This window comes from Acyrthosiphon pisum, chromosome A1, assembly GCF_005508785.2.
Source record: "Acyrthosiphon pisum isolate AL4f chromosome A1, pea_aphid_22Mar2018_4r6ur, whole genome shotgun sequence".
In the NCBI taxonomy this organism is placed as follows: Eukaryota; Metazoa; Arthropoda; class Insecta; order Hemiptera; family Aphididae; genus Acyrthosiphon; species Acyrthosiphon pisum.
The window spans coordinates 112,079,943-112,095,296 of record NC_042494.1 but is presented as its reverse complement, the minus strand read 5'-3'; the positions used below and the strand labels follow the sequence as shown (position 1 = coordinate 112,095,296).

The 15,354-nt window shown below is 28.8% G+C and overlaps 1 protein-coding gene across 5 annotated transcripts in view; it reads left to right on the top strand.

The window, feature by feature from the left end:
• LOC100160390 (nitric oxide synthase, salivary gland) overlaps positions 1-15,354 on the top strand; it is a 98,848-nt gene that overhangs the window by 80,397 nt on the left and 3,097 nt on the right. For 4 of the 5 annotated variants that reach the window (XM_029488058.1, XM_029488057.1, XM_016808483.2 and 1 more), the window contains 16 exons: positions 408-547; positions 2,889-3,063; positions 3,131-3,232; positions 3,323-3,517; positions 3,955-4,052; positions 4,128-4,272; positions 4,423-4,527; positions 5,903-5,991; positions 6,079-6,198; positions 8,709-8,916; positions 11,473-11,605; positions 11,685-11,978; positions 12,825-12,994; positions 13,058-13,268; positions 14,813-14,900; positions 15,149-15,273. In XM_029488058.1, the coding sequence (XP_029343918.1) occupies positions 408-547; positions 2,889-3,063; positions 3,131-3,232; positions 3,323-3,517; positions 3,955-4,052; positions 4,128-4,272; positions 4,423-4,527; positions 5,903-5,991; positions 6,079-6,198; positions 8,709-8,916; positions 11,473-11,605; positions 11,685-11,978; positions 12,825-12,994; positions 13,058-13,268; positions 14,813-14,900; positions 15,149-15,273 (2,398 nt within the window). The remainder of the gene's footprint in view (positions 1-407; positions 548-2,888; positions 3,064-3,130; positions 3,233-3,322; positions 3,518-3,954; positions 4,053-4,127; positions 4,273-4,422; positions 4,528-5,902; positions 5,992-6,078; positions 6,199-8,708; positions 8,917-11,472; positions 11,606-11,684; positions 11,979-12,824; positions 12,995-13,057; positions 13,269-14,812; positions 14,901-15,148; positions 15,274-15,354) is intronic. The other variant, XM_029488059.1, reaches the window with a different exon arrangement.

Below are 15,354 nucleotides of genomic sequence, written 5' to 3'. Positions count from 1 at the left end.
TCATACAATTTGTCAGTCTTAATTTGTGGCTGAAAAATCATCATAATGTGGTTATATTCGTAAAAAGCCTCAAAGTAGCTTCACATAATATGTATTTATTTATCAAGTACTTTTACACACATTTAACGCAAACAAGTTCATTTAAAATAAAATGTCTACCCGAATTCAACCGTTTATATTATTTTTTTGTTTATTATTATAACATGGTACTATCATTGTGCAAGCCAAAAGTTTCGGTAGTTCACGAGCATTGCACGGAATGTGTGGTAGGTCACTTGGAATATAGGTACACGGAATGTGTGGTAGGTCACATACTTAACCCGAAATATGTTGGTACATCAAATACTCAATCGCTACAATATAATGTGCAGGACATAATTAAATCAACGAAGTGACGTGGTTTTCAGGTGTGTACGAAACTTGGTTGGCGCGGAAAGGGCACAAGATGGGATTTGCTGCCTTTAGTGCTATCGGCAAACGGTCATGATCCAGATTATTTCGATTTACCGAGGGAACTAGTTTTGGAGGTTTCGCTTATTCATCCTTCGTGAGTACAAACAGTTATACGCTATTTAACTTAAAATTGTGGAAATCAATACAATTCATCAATAGTTTAGTAGGTATATAAATTTATATCGATAGGTACCTATTTACTATTGATAAACCTACCATACGTAAGACTTCTAAAGAACTTCAAACGATATATATTTTTAATACAATGTATAATTAATATTTTACGCATACCTATATTATATAATCACTTTAGTCTTTCGTGTATAAAAGTTACGCTATATAAAAACTCTATAATATTGCACTAATAGATTGTGACCCGCGAAAAATACATTATTATTAATCAATTATACTTGAAAATGTTGGTACATGGTGTACTTAAATATTTAACACATATAGAAGAAACCGAAACTATACAATTGAGTTTATTTTTTTAATGTAAATTTTATATCAAAGATACAATTACAATTGGCAATATTGTTATACCCATAATTTGATTTTTCGAACACGAATTGCGTATCCAAATATTTAAACTAATAATTTTCACTTAGTTAACTTTGTAAATATTTGTACAGTGTTTTTGTAAATATTTTTTGATACATAAATATTTGTTTGTTAATTTAAAGAGTCCTTGAATATAATATAACTAAGCCTCGCGAATAAAAAAGATACACATAAATCTTATGGAAATTGTTTACTATGTATAATTGGCAATTATACGTGTATGGTATTTCTAGGATACTTACTTCAATTTTCATTAGATTACATATTCCGATATTCGAACCAGCAACACAGTTTATAAAGTATATGACACATGACGTCATAATAAACATACACGAAAGCTATTAAAATATAACCGATATATGTGTGCTATGAGTTCCATTTGATGTATATTACGTGAAATATGGTGTTGAAAAGAAGTACATAGTTTAGAGATAAAAAATATTATTTTTTCTTTTAACGAAGCAGTTTAATTAAAAATTAATAAAAATGCTCATGAAACTAAAGATAATTTGCTTGAATAAAATATAAATTGATTAAAAATCGAAATATATGTTTATTATTCCATAGAATAATCAGTAATCTCCAGTGCGGACGATGCATGAAATCGCATAATTACATTTTATTCTCGAATCTTAATATACTTTGTAATAACTTGTTGGTATCTATGGTTTATAACTGAAAATTAATTAAATGATTATAAACTATAAAAAAAAGTACTTTTCATCCAATTTTAATCACGGTACCTACACGAACAAAATGTAAAAAGATATAATATACTACGTGTCCACACATGTTTAATATAGGTGGCACAATACTATTATGTAGTATATTATATAATATTATCTGTATTTAACTATTATAAACTTAACTGTAGAGTATATTCCAACACATTCTTTACAAATGCTAATATTATCGGTCCCATTTATGTCTGTGGGCGATTATACAATATATAATTATACAGTATCTATATACACTGTATATTATACATTTACACATAGTGAATCTGAAAGATAAGGCAAACCTATTATGTAATTTTGGTGAATGGTTTTCAAATCATCTAGATCCACCCTACACATTATATATATGTATATTAATGCTTCCGTCAAACTTACAAATTATACAAGAGTATTGAACATTTGGACTATAAATTGAGTACCTATAGTCTATACTCTATACAATATTAATATATTATTATAAATTTATAAATATTAAATATATATTCGGACATTCGGTGCGTGATTACATTATGAGGTTATTCTTAGATTCTGTTTTTTAGTAAAACCATTCTAATAGAATGATAAGGTTTGACTTAATTTGTTTTCATCAAAAAAAGGCAATTTTCCTTGATCAGAAATCAGAATGTATTAATTAAACCTCAAAATACCAAAATATGACTTAAACTTACGCAATGAAGATAATATAATATAATTAATCAATAATGAGATGATCGTTTTTCTTTTTTAAATATTCCCGGTGGTACACATTATAAATTATAACATTGTTTGATGAGTCGTTCTGGATACAATTTAAAACCAAAAATAATTAAATAAATATGCGTGTATAAAGTATATCCACACGTAATCACATACATATTCAATGAAATAACGTGAGTTGGGGTTTAAAATCCTCTCGTATCATTATTAGGATCGTTTCATTACCTCGATTAAAATTGTTTTCATTTTTAATTTTAAAATTACACGTACTGGATGAACGCGTTCCGTCTAGCTTCACTTTGTACTATCAAATCTATAATAATAGTACCGTTTTGAACAATACAACGTATTATATCGGTGCACAATATACGCAAGGGAGACTGATACGCGCTTTAAATGTTCATCGCTTTATCTAATAGCTTCAACCGGTTGCTTGTATAGATTCGATTGGTTTTCTGACTTGGGTCTCCGATGGTACTGTCTTCCCGCAGTATCCGGAATGATGTTTGACTGTGGAGGAATCCAGTTCACAGCGTGTCCGTTCAACGGATGGTATATGAGTTCGGAAATCGGATGTAGGAATCTATGCGATCCACACAGATACAATGTTCTAGATGTAAGTGATCGATGAGATTTTGTTGATAGTTTTTTGTTTTTACTAAGAAAGTATTTACAACTTGCAGGACGTCTTAGAACGTATGAAAATCGAATTGAAAAATTACGGATTTTTGAAAAAAGATCGAGCTCTTGTTGAAGTAAACTTAGCCGTACTTTACAGTTTCCAAGTAAGTCAATATATAAGGTGCTAGTATTTTTAAATAATTATAATAGTAAATGTTGACGATCTTAAGTTATAATATTTATTTTGTCAACAGTCAAACAATATCACAATAATGGATCATCACACCGCATCTGAATCGTTTATGAAGCACTACGACAACGAATTAAGAACAAGAAAAGGGTGCCCCGCTGATTGGGTGTGGATTGTGCCTCCAATTTCTGGCTCCATCACACCTGTTTTTCACCAAGAAATGGTCAGCTACGAACTTCACCCAATGTATGCCTATCAGGTAAAATCTGAAATTTGATATAAATGGACTAAAAATATTATGAGTTTAGTTGATTTACCATTAACACATTTATTATGTTTATTAAAATAATAAAAGTACTTAGAATAACATAGTACCTACCTATATGTAAACATTTATAGTGCTGTAAGAAAGTATTTTAATCGAAAAGACATACATCGTAAATATTAAAATCGTTTAAGCGACATGAGATTGGCAATATTGTTGAATGCATATTTAAATCATTACCATCACGTTTTAATTTAATATTAAAAATACATAATTCACAAAAACCATGTACATGAAATATTTAATAAATCATACTTTGGAAAAATAATTTCACAAAAACATTCAATTGCTTGATTACATATAAAATTATTTCTTTTTTCTTAAAATTAATTAATAAGCCACTAAATAATATTTAGTAAATATGTTCAAAGGAACCAGCCTGGAAAACTCATGTTTGGAAAAAAGGACAAAATCAAGGAAAATCTTTAAAGAAACAGAGACGAAAGTTCCACTTTAAACAAATCGCTAGGTATTTAGATAAAAACATATATGTATAAACAATATTGATACCTATTGAATACCTAATATATTTGTATTTCATTAGAGCTGTGAAATTCACATCGAAATTGTTTGGGCAAGCATTGTCCCGTAGGATTAAAGCAACCATACTATATGCAACAGAAACCGGAAGATCAGAAATGTATGCGAAAAAATTGGGTGAAATATTTGCACATGCTTTTCATTCCCAGGTACATTGGACATATAATTAATTTAACAACACGCACGAAATCGCCAAAATTGTATTTTATCAGCAATCACTATCTTTATATTATATTATTTTAAACGACAGTTTTTTGATTTTAATTAATATTTGAATAACAATCAAATTAATATAAAAGGTAATGAGCATGGAAGAATATGATATGACAAGTATTGAACACGAGGCGTTATTGTTAGTCGTTGTATCAACTTTTGGAAATGGTGATCCTCCCGAGAATGGACAGGTATGTTTAAGTTAATTTAGTTCCAATAAAATATTCCTATCTTGTAATGTTTGTACATTATTATTAGTTAGAAATAAAATAATAATTTCTTAACAGTTAACACAAATGATTGGGGACAGTTTATAGTTACAAGGTTTTTTTAAAAACATATTTACAATATATTTATGCGTGCCCAACAACCTAACCATACCTAATTTAAATATTTTTTTATTTTTTTTTTTTTTTTAATACAGGTGTATGAATATAGAGCTGTAATTGCACTCAAGATAAAATATTTAGATAGGGAGTTGTAGGTTTGGTAAATTTATACATTTTATTGAGTAAAATTGACATAATTAATAACTGTGACAGTTGTGAGGTGCGTGCTTTATTAATCTAGATAAGGTATAATTTGTTTTTAATTTAAAGACACTATTAAATTGGCCCGGTGCCTCTACAAAAATCATAAATATTCCTAGGCTTGCTTGGAAAACCTATAGCAGGTATATGATTAATTTAAAAACAGTATTTGTACCCACTCAGATGAAGATAATATCATGTAAAATGAAAATAATGTGTATATTAAGGAAATAAAACAATACAACACAACTTTACACATATTTGTTTAAAAAAAAAAAAGCCACAACCCACAACTTTATGAATAAGTTTTCCTTTTTAAATTGTGAAAAGTGGGGTTATTGGTATCGCCTATTGATTATATAAATAACATTAGACGTGTATGTTTTTCATATTAACATTGAACACTTTTTAAGCTAGAAAAATTGGTTCATTAGAGCTGTATCTATTCATTGTGTATTTGTAAAGCTATAAGCGTAAGAAATGCCTACCAAAAAAAAATTGTGAAATTCATGGAATACATTTTTATGAACTAGTTTTTGTAATTTCTTGAAAATATCAAAATAAAATAATCCAAATAAAAAGCAAGAGTCTTTTTTCTGAATCTAATATAATGTAATTTTAAATGTAGAAAGGGATATTATTGGTTATTGATGGAGACTTGAACTAAATGGATCTATTTAAAAAAATTAACCTAAGAGTTTATACTGTTACAGTTACTTTTGTCATATTCTGTGTAAATATGTCTTAGCAAGGTTGAATGATACCTGTCAAGAGTTAGTTCTAAATATATTACCCAGTTCTGAGAATATTCTTTGTTTAGTTGTTTCTACAGTTAGATGTTAGCCATTTTCGAAAGAAAATAAGCGGAAACTTTATTTTATTGACTTCTTAGAAGTTATGTTAATATAAACAAAAAGAAAAACCCTGCAGAAATCATATTTTTTTTATCGTAGCTAAAACTTACTCAAAAAAATAAAAAAAAACAACTTTCCAATAAAAAAAATATTTGTTTTTGAGTTTATATTATTCATTACAGGAATTCGCACAACAATTGCATTCAATGAAAATGGAACACGAAGGCACTAATTCTAACAAATCGCTTGCCGTTAAATCATCACCTCTCAGGTACTGGCTCTTGGCCCATCCAAATGTGGTTAAACGACAAAAAGTAATCATCAATATTAAAATATTTTTTTTTATGTTTATTTATAGCTCCGCTTCTTTTATAAAGGCAAATAGTCTTTCAGAATGTCACCATTTAACTGAACTAAATGACTTGTCTAACAAAGATTCTACAGATGTAGATAACTTCGGACCACTTGGAAACGTCAGGTATACTATTAAAATTAACCAAATACAAAATAATAAGTGTAAATTAAAGTACAAAAATGCGTGTTAAGTTATTAAATACATAATTGGTTGACGATTAAATATTAACAAATTTTAAAATTTAAATATAATTAATCGTTGTTAACATACGGTAAAATAATTATTGATTAACGCCACTCAGGACATAGATACGATAATAATATGTGATACAGAATAATTTAATAGGTACCTACTCCGAACGAAATAATGATAAATTTATAAAAATAATGGAAGCCAAATATCTATATAGATGCTAATGAGAACTTGTAAACGTATAAAATATTCAAAAAGAGTACTAAATATTTCATTAAATAATTTTACATTAGGTGCAAACCGTGTAGCAAAATATGTTTTAATTTTCACAGAAGATAGGTAATAATATATAACCATATAGAATTTTACAAGGCTGGTTAATAACGATTTTAAAATTAAATCGTTGAGTTAATTACCTCGTTACTTTTTTCCAAAAAAACTTTAATTAAATAAGTTAGTTTATAACATAATATATAACAAGTGTTAAATTCTAGGTAATTTTATACAGAAGTATTAAAAATCAAGTTACATTTTTATAATATAAACCATACATTTATAATTTTATTTGTTTGAGAATTATAAGATATCCTAGAAATGTCCCAGACCAAACAAAAAACTCCTAAAATATTAAAATGGACAATCATAATCAGTTTGAGTTTGAAATAATATTAAAAACAATACATCGTACCTAATAGATTTAGTAAAAATTATTAGTTGATATGGCCATATTATAGTTAGGTACCTAGGTGTTGATTGAAACAAATACACGCACACGCATACACAAACACCCTGCAAAACGCCATTTCTTGAAATTAATAACTTCAGATACAACTGTACAAGAAAAGTTTTCTACAAAAATATTTGTTAAAGCGATTAGCTATTTCAAAACACTCCATAATTGATAAATTTTATTAATTATACAATTTATATCATACAAATTACAAAATATACCAATGTACAAAGTTATCCATAACTTATTATACATAAAAATTATCGGTCGTTTTAACTCTAGTTTCCCTTCTCTTTTACAGTTGGCTAGAGAGTCAACTCCGGACTTCCCACCGTAGTCTACAGCAAATACTCTTTCTGCAAGATTCAAAAATAATGAAATTCCTCTATTTTGTAGGTACCTACAAAGTTACTGATATGCTATTTTTTTACCATTTATAAATTTAAATGTTATCTTATAAATAAGTTAATTATTTATATTATGTATCAATTAAATTAACGAAGTTAGTTATTAGTCAATTTTAACTCTACTTAACTTACTTTTTGTTGTATCGATTTAACATAACGAGCTAAACAAGTTGGCTAACTTGACCAACATTGGAATTTTATATTAATAAATTACAATTATTTTAAGATCAATGGTGTAATTTGGAGACAAAATAAACATAAACATCAAATGTTCGGTTCAAATATTTATGGAGGTAGTAATACTATAATAACGCTACACTCATAAATTAGAATGAACTAAAAATGCAGCAAAAAAATACACGCACACAAAAATGCTCTTGTCTGGTGATAAGATTTAGTAATCAACTTAAAAAAAAAAATCTCAAAACCTTTTAAATTTATCTTACTGCTAAGTACCTACTCAGATGGCATATTAACAAAATATGCGTATTATATAGCCATACGGGTATACTTGAACCTATATAGTGTAAATTTGGTAGGTAAGTAAATTAATAAAATCTTTTATTCTTGTAATTTGAGGACAACAACAAGAATTTATATGTTTTAAAAAGCATTCAACCGGAGAATATGTTAATTTTTAACAAAAAATGCCTATCTATTTTACGAACCGATGGAAAATAATCTTGCTAATTAAAAAAATTCAAACAAAGTACCCACCTACAGTTGCAGTATTTATAAACTTAAAATCCACCAAAAAAAACATTTTTATATACTATGTATAATTTCAATATTTCATTTAATATGCCTTATGGTGCATGCATTATGCATATGTAGTGAATTAATTTATTTGTTTTTGTAGCTACTTTATATTTTACGCGTAATATTCAACTCGAAATGTATATTAAATTAGTACTATTTTATACATTTACATTTAATCAATAGTTCAGTTTCTTTTTATATTTATATTATATAATATTAGAAATGTTTAACTGTACTGAGCCCGAAAAAATGTTTCTTAAACTCTTTATTTATTTTAAATAATCAAATATCAAATACGAACTCAAAATATCGAACTCTGAAAAAATATACACAACTTTTATGTAGCACATTTTTCTCATTGATGTTCAAAATAAAATAACTCTACGACGACTCTGTAAACATCGTATAAGAGCATAAGTAATTATTAAAGAATGAAACTATGTTTTCAATTTTATGTTATTTGTATAGGTTCTGGAAAATGTTTAAAAAAATAAATGTTCAAATCAATCAAACTTAAAAGTATAAATAATATTTACTTGTTACAGATTTGCGGTGTTTGGATTGGGCTCGAGTGCGTATCCAAACTTCTGTGCATTTGGATCGTATGTTGATAATCTTCTGGGTGAGCTTGGTGGAGAACGACTGATCAAACTCAATAAAGGCGACGAGATGTGTGGCCAAGAGCAAGCCTTTAAAAAATGGGCTACTGATGTTTTTCATGTGAGCAGACTTAAAACAATGTTGACATCAAAAGTATTTATTTTATATTTCCAATTTATTGCTTTTCGACGGAAAAGCTTTTGTACTCAGTTCAAACGTGTATGGTGATCCTTATTATATAATACTCACAGCGATTTATTCAAACTATTCATCAAAAATATTAAACTAAAAACCAATGATTATTCGAAAACAACGTAAGATAGATAACTCTTATCAAAAACCCCACTATAATATCGAAATGTAGTATAATACAAATAAAGAGAACGGTAAGTATGGAAGTAAAGTGCCTACGTTGAGCGTCAATTTGTCGTAGAATAAAGAGAAAGACATCCCGAGCAGAGGAAATAAAAGATATCATAAATTTAATATTGACTTGCGAGTATAACGTTGATTTGAGTTGCTACTATATATATACTCTTGAGTAATTTTTATTCTACTACTAAATATTGTTGTACTTATGTAAAGACCTATATTTTTGTTTCTGGCTTAAATAATTTCAAATATCATGTCACTTATCTAGGTTGTAGTGACGATGTATTCTTAGTCTTCGATGTCTTGGAGGTTAATCCCCGGTTGAACGTGATTCGATGCACGTTATCATTGCAATATTTAATTGACCATGCGTGGACTACTTCTACAACTACGTATACGTTGTGTTATATAACTTGAATTTTATTGTAACAACCTGTTGAATACTTATTATAATATACTATCGTATGTATATAGACGTCGTATATTGATATACCTATCTAAAATATGACTATTTAGTCTTGAGAGTAATGCAATTTAGATGAGACTTTTAGAATACATTATTACTTGATTATTAGAGCTTATGAGTTTTTAGGAACTTTTATCTAAAATATGAGTTTCTTAGGGGGGCACTGATTCACCCCGTCCAGGAAGATGTCCTTTCGGAAATGCTGAACGCTATCCTATACTATTATATTGTAGATATACTCTAAAATCCAAACTTTAAAAGCAATGAGATTTACATGATACTTTTAGAATACTATTATTTGATTATTAGGATTTGTTATTAGATTTAGTTTATAAGTTGTGAGCTAATTATGTTATGGAAAGGTCGTCTAGTTAGTAGGTACATAAAATAATATTATAACATAAGGTTTTTTGTTTGAAAAATCATAATTATGAAATTAAACCAATAAGACATTAGCTAGTGTATTAAATCAACGTAAAAATTTAACTTTAAGTAAAAAACGGACGATTAGAAGTTATTTTTTAGAATAGAATAAAAAACTGCGAGTGTCTTGGAGTTGAATGATGTAAATTGTGTGTACTGGTCCGCTCGTGGAGATTCATAGCTTTTATGGAGATACATTGCCATAGGCGCAAATAGCGTTTGGGATTTGGAGGGAATAAAGCCTTACTTTTATGATATTGAATAAGCTTAAAACAAAATTTAGGAAATGTTTGGGGAGCTATGGACATTTTTGGGGGATCATCCCCTAAATCCCTCCCCTATTTGCGCCTATGTACATTGCACTTGTAGACATGCACTAGTTTGTAGAGATACACTTTTACGTTTTCCCGTTATATGACCAGTTTTGAACCCTCTTAGATATTCATAAATCAGCATCCTGTGTAAAGGCCGCCTTCCCTTGAAACTTACGTATTTGTGTGTGTACCATATGCTTGCATTGAAGCTCATGTATTGGCGTGCATTTGTTGTATAATTTTGTTGAAATAAGTATATTTCATCTGTACTTATTTGTACTTGTGATTTCCTTCAATGGGTATTATTCTCGTGCGTACTTGTTCTATGACTTGTTTGTTGACGTAGATTTTATTCATAGTCTTAATGTAAGATTTACGTTTTTATAGCGAGGGATATAAGGCAAATATAAGTTATGATGTTTATAACTATTAGTGTATTATTGCGACTTTTGATGTATAATATAAGCCCAATTGTCATTAACATCTGTGTGTTAATATCTATTTGTGTTGTATATAGATTCGGGTGGCTGATTCCGAAATAGTTTGAATAGTAATCATTTTAATTACCTTGTTTTTGCGAAAAATTTGATAATTTCATCATAATATAATATATTGTTGGATAGCTAATTTCTTTTGATGTTGATTGGTAAATGGTAATTTTTATTGATGTGCTACTGATGATTTCATCATATAATAATTTTGATCTGTCATCTCTTCTTTATCAAATGATTTTTTATATTAAAATATAGACATAATTTGTAAGCGGACGTCTAGAAATTTCGGTACCTAATTAATATCTTGATATTATTTATGATTATGATATATAGAATAAAATTATTTTATGATTCGTAATATGTTTGAATTGCATTTTGATTTTCTATACACGCGTAAATTGTCATTATTGGTCTTAAATATTTTATGTACTTATAACCTATTTATGTAGGAAATAGATAATATTATATAATATATTACAGTAATATCATCAGTTAAGTATAAAATATATTTTTAATTGGTTCTTATAACATTGATAACATTTTTTTTAGCTTCTGTGTTCCGTTTCTGGGGCCAGCCTTGCTACTAACATTGTTTACATTATTTGAAAATATAAAATACTAACATATCGCACAATATTAGGTGGCGTGTGAAACGTTCTGTCTGGATATGGACGAATCTCTTAGCGAAGCGTCACAAGTACTTCATAACGAAAAGCTGTCCGCGTCTACAGTTCGATTCGTGAACAATGCTGAACCGGACGATCTCAATTCCGGTGTGTACAAAACACATTAATGTTATTATAGTATCGACAACTGGCGTAAGTGTACAATGTATGCATTTGTTTACTCTAGCATATGCACACTATCACAACAAACGAGTTTGGACGTGCAGACTGTCCAACAAACGGAACTTGATGAGCAACAGCGAAGATAGCAAGAGTGACCGAGTGACATTGTGGCTGGAGATTGACGTGGATGATTGGGCAAAATCGGAGAAACTAATGTACAGACCCGGCGATCATGTGGGCATGTTCGCCACCAACCGAGATGAACTGGTATCTGGTATTATTCCGTACTTGCAATGTGATCAAGACCCCGACGAACCGATGGAACTTCAAATGCTCAAAGAAAAACATACGTCTTCAGGTACAATCATTGATAAACACATTGACTTTTAAGTTGTATACGTATTAAACATATTATGTGTGTGTGCGTGTGTGTGTTGTGGCTTTATTTCTATATCCTAGAAATAACAATATGTGCTTACATAAATGTATACAAAATTGATTGAGTGAAATCTGTCGTTAGATGTATGCACGTATTATCCTCACTAGAAGTTTTATCCACCACGAAACCGTAATAATAATGTATTGGAAAAAATACGTCTAATACTTTTTTTGGCATTTAAATATTTAAATTTTCGAAAATATTATACATTATGTTCGTTACGAATTCCATTTATAAAGATAATTTATTTATGTAACTGGGTTATTTTTTTTTAAATTATCTTCATCCCGGAGTAGAGAAAATGTAAAATAAAAACAATTTACTGTCGTACATAGTCATGAGTTGAATACCTATTCAATTTCTAATAGGTACTATAACTAGAAAAACACATAAACTTACACTGCAAAACTCGTGCTAGACGATGACAGTCAACTGCAGAATCTAAGCCCCACATAATAGACCGTATTCTAAGATAAGTTTCACAAGTGAAATTTATGGCTCTAGAAAAGTAGAAAACTTTAAATCACCAACCATCCACTTATAACAAGCCCAACGTTTTGAGAGTCCTTGAACATAATTTAGCTTTTTTATTCATAATGAATAGTATTACGAAACTCTAAATTACGGGGAATACATAATTCTAAACTTGCATCAAAATAAATGTCCATTTACAGATTATAACTTAATCGTATTTTGAATATATTATAGTATATATTATATTGCATATATTTTTCTTATGTCCATCGACGTTGTTGGTACTTTAAGGTGTCTCGAAGAATTGGTCACCCCACGAGAAGATACCAAGATGCTCCCTGCGAACTTTATTGACACGATTCTTAGACATCACTACGCCGCCTACACCAAATATGCTACAATTTTTCGCTTCATGTGCCACTGATTCCACTGACAAAAAGAATCTCATCGCATTAGCCACAGTACGGCATTGTCACATTTTGTTTTATGTCACTATTTAAAATTTTTATTTTCCGTGTTTATAGGACAGTGCCGCTTACGAAGATTGGCGTCATTGGAATTTACCCAATCTTTTAGAAATTTTCCAAGAGTTTCCTTCCATTAAACCACCTGCCGCTTTATTAGTCGCACAGCTTACACCGTTACAACCGAGATTTTACAGTATTTCTTCATCAAGTTTATTACATCCACACAAAGTGCACCTCACTGTCGCAGTAGTGACTTATAAAACTAAAGGTAATTTTATTTAAAATGTAACATAAGATTAAAATATAACTAAATGAGTATATTAAGTTTATAAGTGATTTTAGATTCTGAGTGGAACGATGAATGTATTGATTTTACAATAATGACGTGTGTTTTTTTTTTTATTTTTTTTTTGTCTGTCATCACCTTTTGGGACAGTAAAAATGCTTAGATTTTCTTCAATAGTATCTTTTCTGATAGGAAAGTGAATCTAGTTGGTACTTTTGGGGGGGGGGGGAATAGTAAAAAATTCGGAAAAACGGGAATTTTTACCCAAAATCTGTTTTCGAGAAGATCGATTTTGGTTTTTGGTACAACTTTTGAACAAATGCCAAGGTACCTAGGTACATGAAATTTTTACTGAATGTTTATATTAGCATTTTCTATACACCATGCTTTTTAAAAATATTTTGACTTATTTTGAACTGTTAAGGGACATTTTCAGTTTTCATTTTTTTTAGTTTTTTATTCTATAAATATCAATAGAATTTTATGTGTTGGATACAAAAGCTTGAAAATTTAATACAAGGCTTCTTATATATTGTTTCAAAGACAGATGAAAAATATTAAAAATCCATAGTCACAATTTTTTTATAAGCATTTAAAATTCAAATATTGACAAAACACGTAAAAATGATGAAAATTTCTAAATTATTTTGAGTTAGAAATTCATAAAAAAAATTCTTTTTATATCAAAGATTTGAAAACGTAATGCAAGATTCATCATAATTTTTTCTATCTTTATCAAAAAAAAAATGTCTACAAGAAAGTCAAACTAAATTTTTATGACTATTTGAAATTCATATTTTTACAACATTTGATATTCACTCGATATCTCATGTAACGATTTCCTTATTTTGTTGTAATTAAAATACAAATGACTGTAGATACTCGAAAATTTCACTGAATGTTTATATTTTAATTTCCTATACAGCATACAATTTTGAAAATAATTTGACTCTTTTTGAGCTGTTCAATTTTTTAGTTTTTTTTTCTATAAATATCAATAAAACTTTTATTTGATGGCTAAAAAGCGTGAAAATTGAATACAAAGCTCCTGATATATTGTTACAATAACAGTGGAAAAATATTAAAAATACATAGGCACAATTTTTTTTACAATTTTTTTTATATTTTATACAATGATATTATATCATTGAATTCAAATATAACACCATTCATTACATTGACATACTTGTAATCTACTGTACAGCAGAGCGACACCCACTTGCTCACCTTTTTTTTGTTGTGAACCAAGTAATTGGTTATGGCCTAATCCAGATATTAGGCATACGGTTTTCTCTTATTTATAACTTTTAGTGTTAAACGCCATAATATCTGAATATTATGAAAAACGTATAAAAAATAGTATGGCCATAATGTAAAATCTGTGTACGATGCATTGATAAAGTATTACTAAATTTATGAAAAAAAAATTCGTATGGGTATTTAAGTAAAATATTTAAACTATAAGCTATTGAAATGAAAAAAATGATTTGAATGTACAAATCATTATCGTTATTATTTTTATTAAGGTGGAAAAGGCGTATTACATTATGGAGTATGTTCTAATTACTTGTTGGATGCCAACACAAATGACACTGTGTACATGTTTATTCGAAGGTAATAATAATGATAATAATAATATAATAATAATAATTGTTACTGAAACCAACATGATATTATTATTCAATAAATCAAAACCACTACTATGGTTGTAACCGCTCCCCCCTCATCTAAAAAATAATTCTGGATACGCCACTGATTATCATGTCACCATTGACGATCAGTGGTTCAGTATCTTCTAGCTAGGTACCTACTAATATATTACTGTAAACGACTATAATAACCGTTTCTTTTTCAATTCGTAGCGCACCAAATTTCCATTTGCCCGAAGACGTGGCAAAGCCATTAATACTCGTGGGTCCCGGTACAGGTATCGCCCCGTTCCGAGCTTTTTGGCAACACAGATACGCACAAAAGAAAAACGGCATTGGTAAACACGACACGTTTTCATACTACCAATATATTATAACATATAAATTATTATAATAACGTTAAAACGTCCGTTATACAA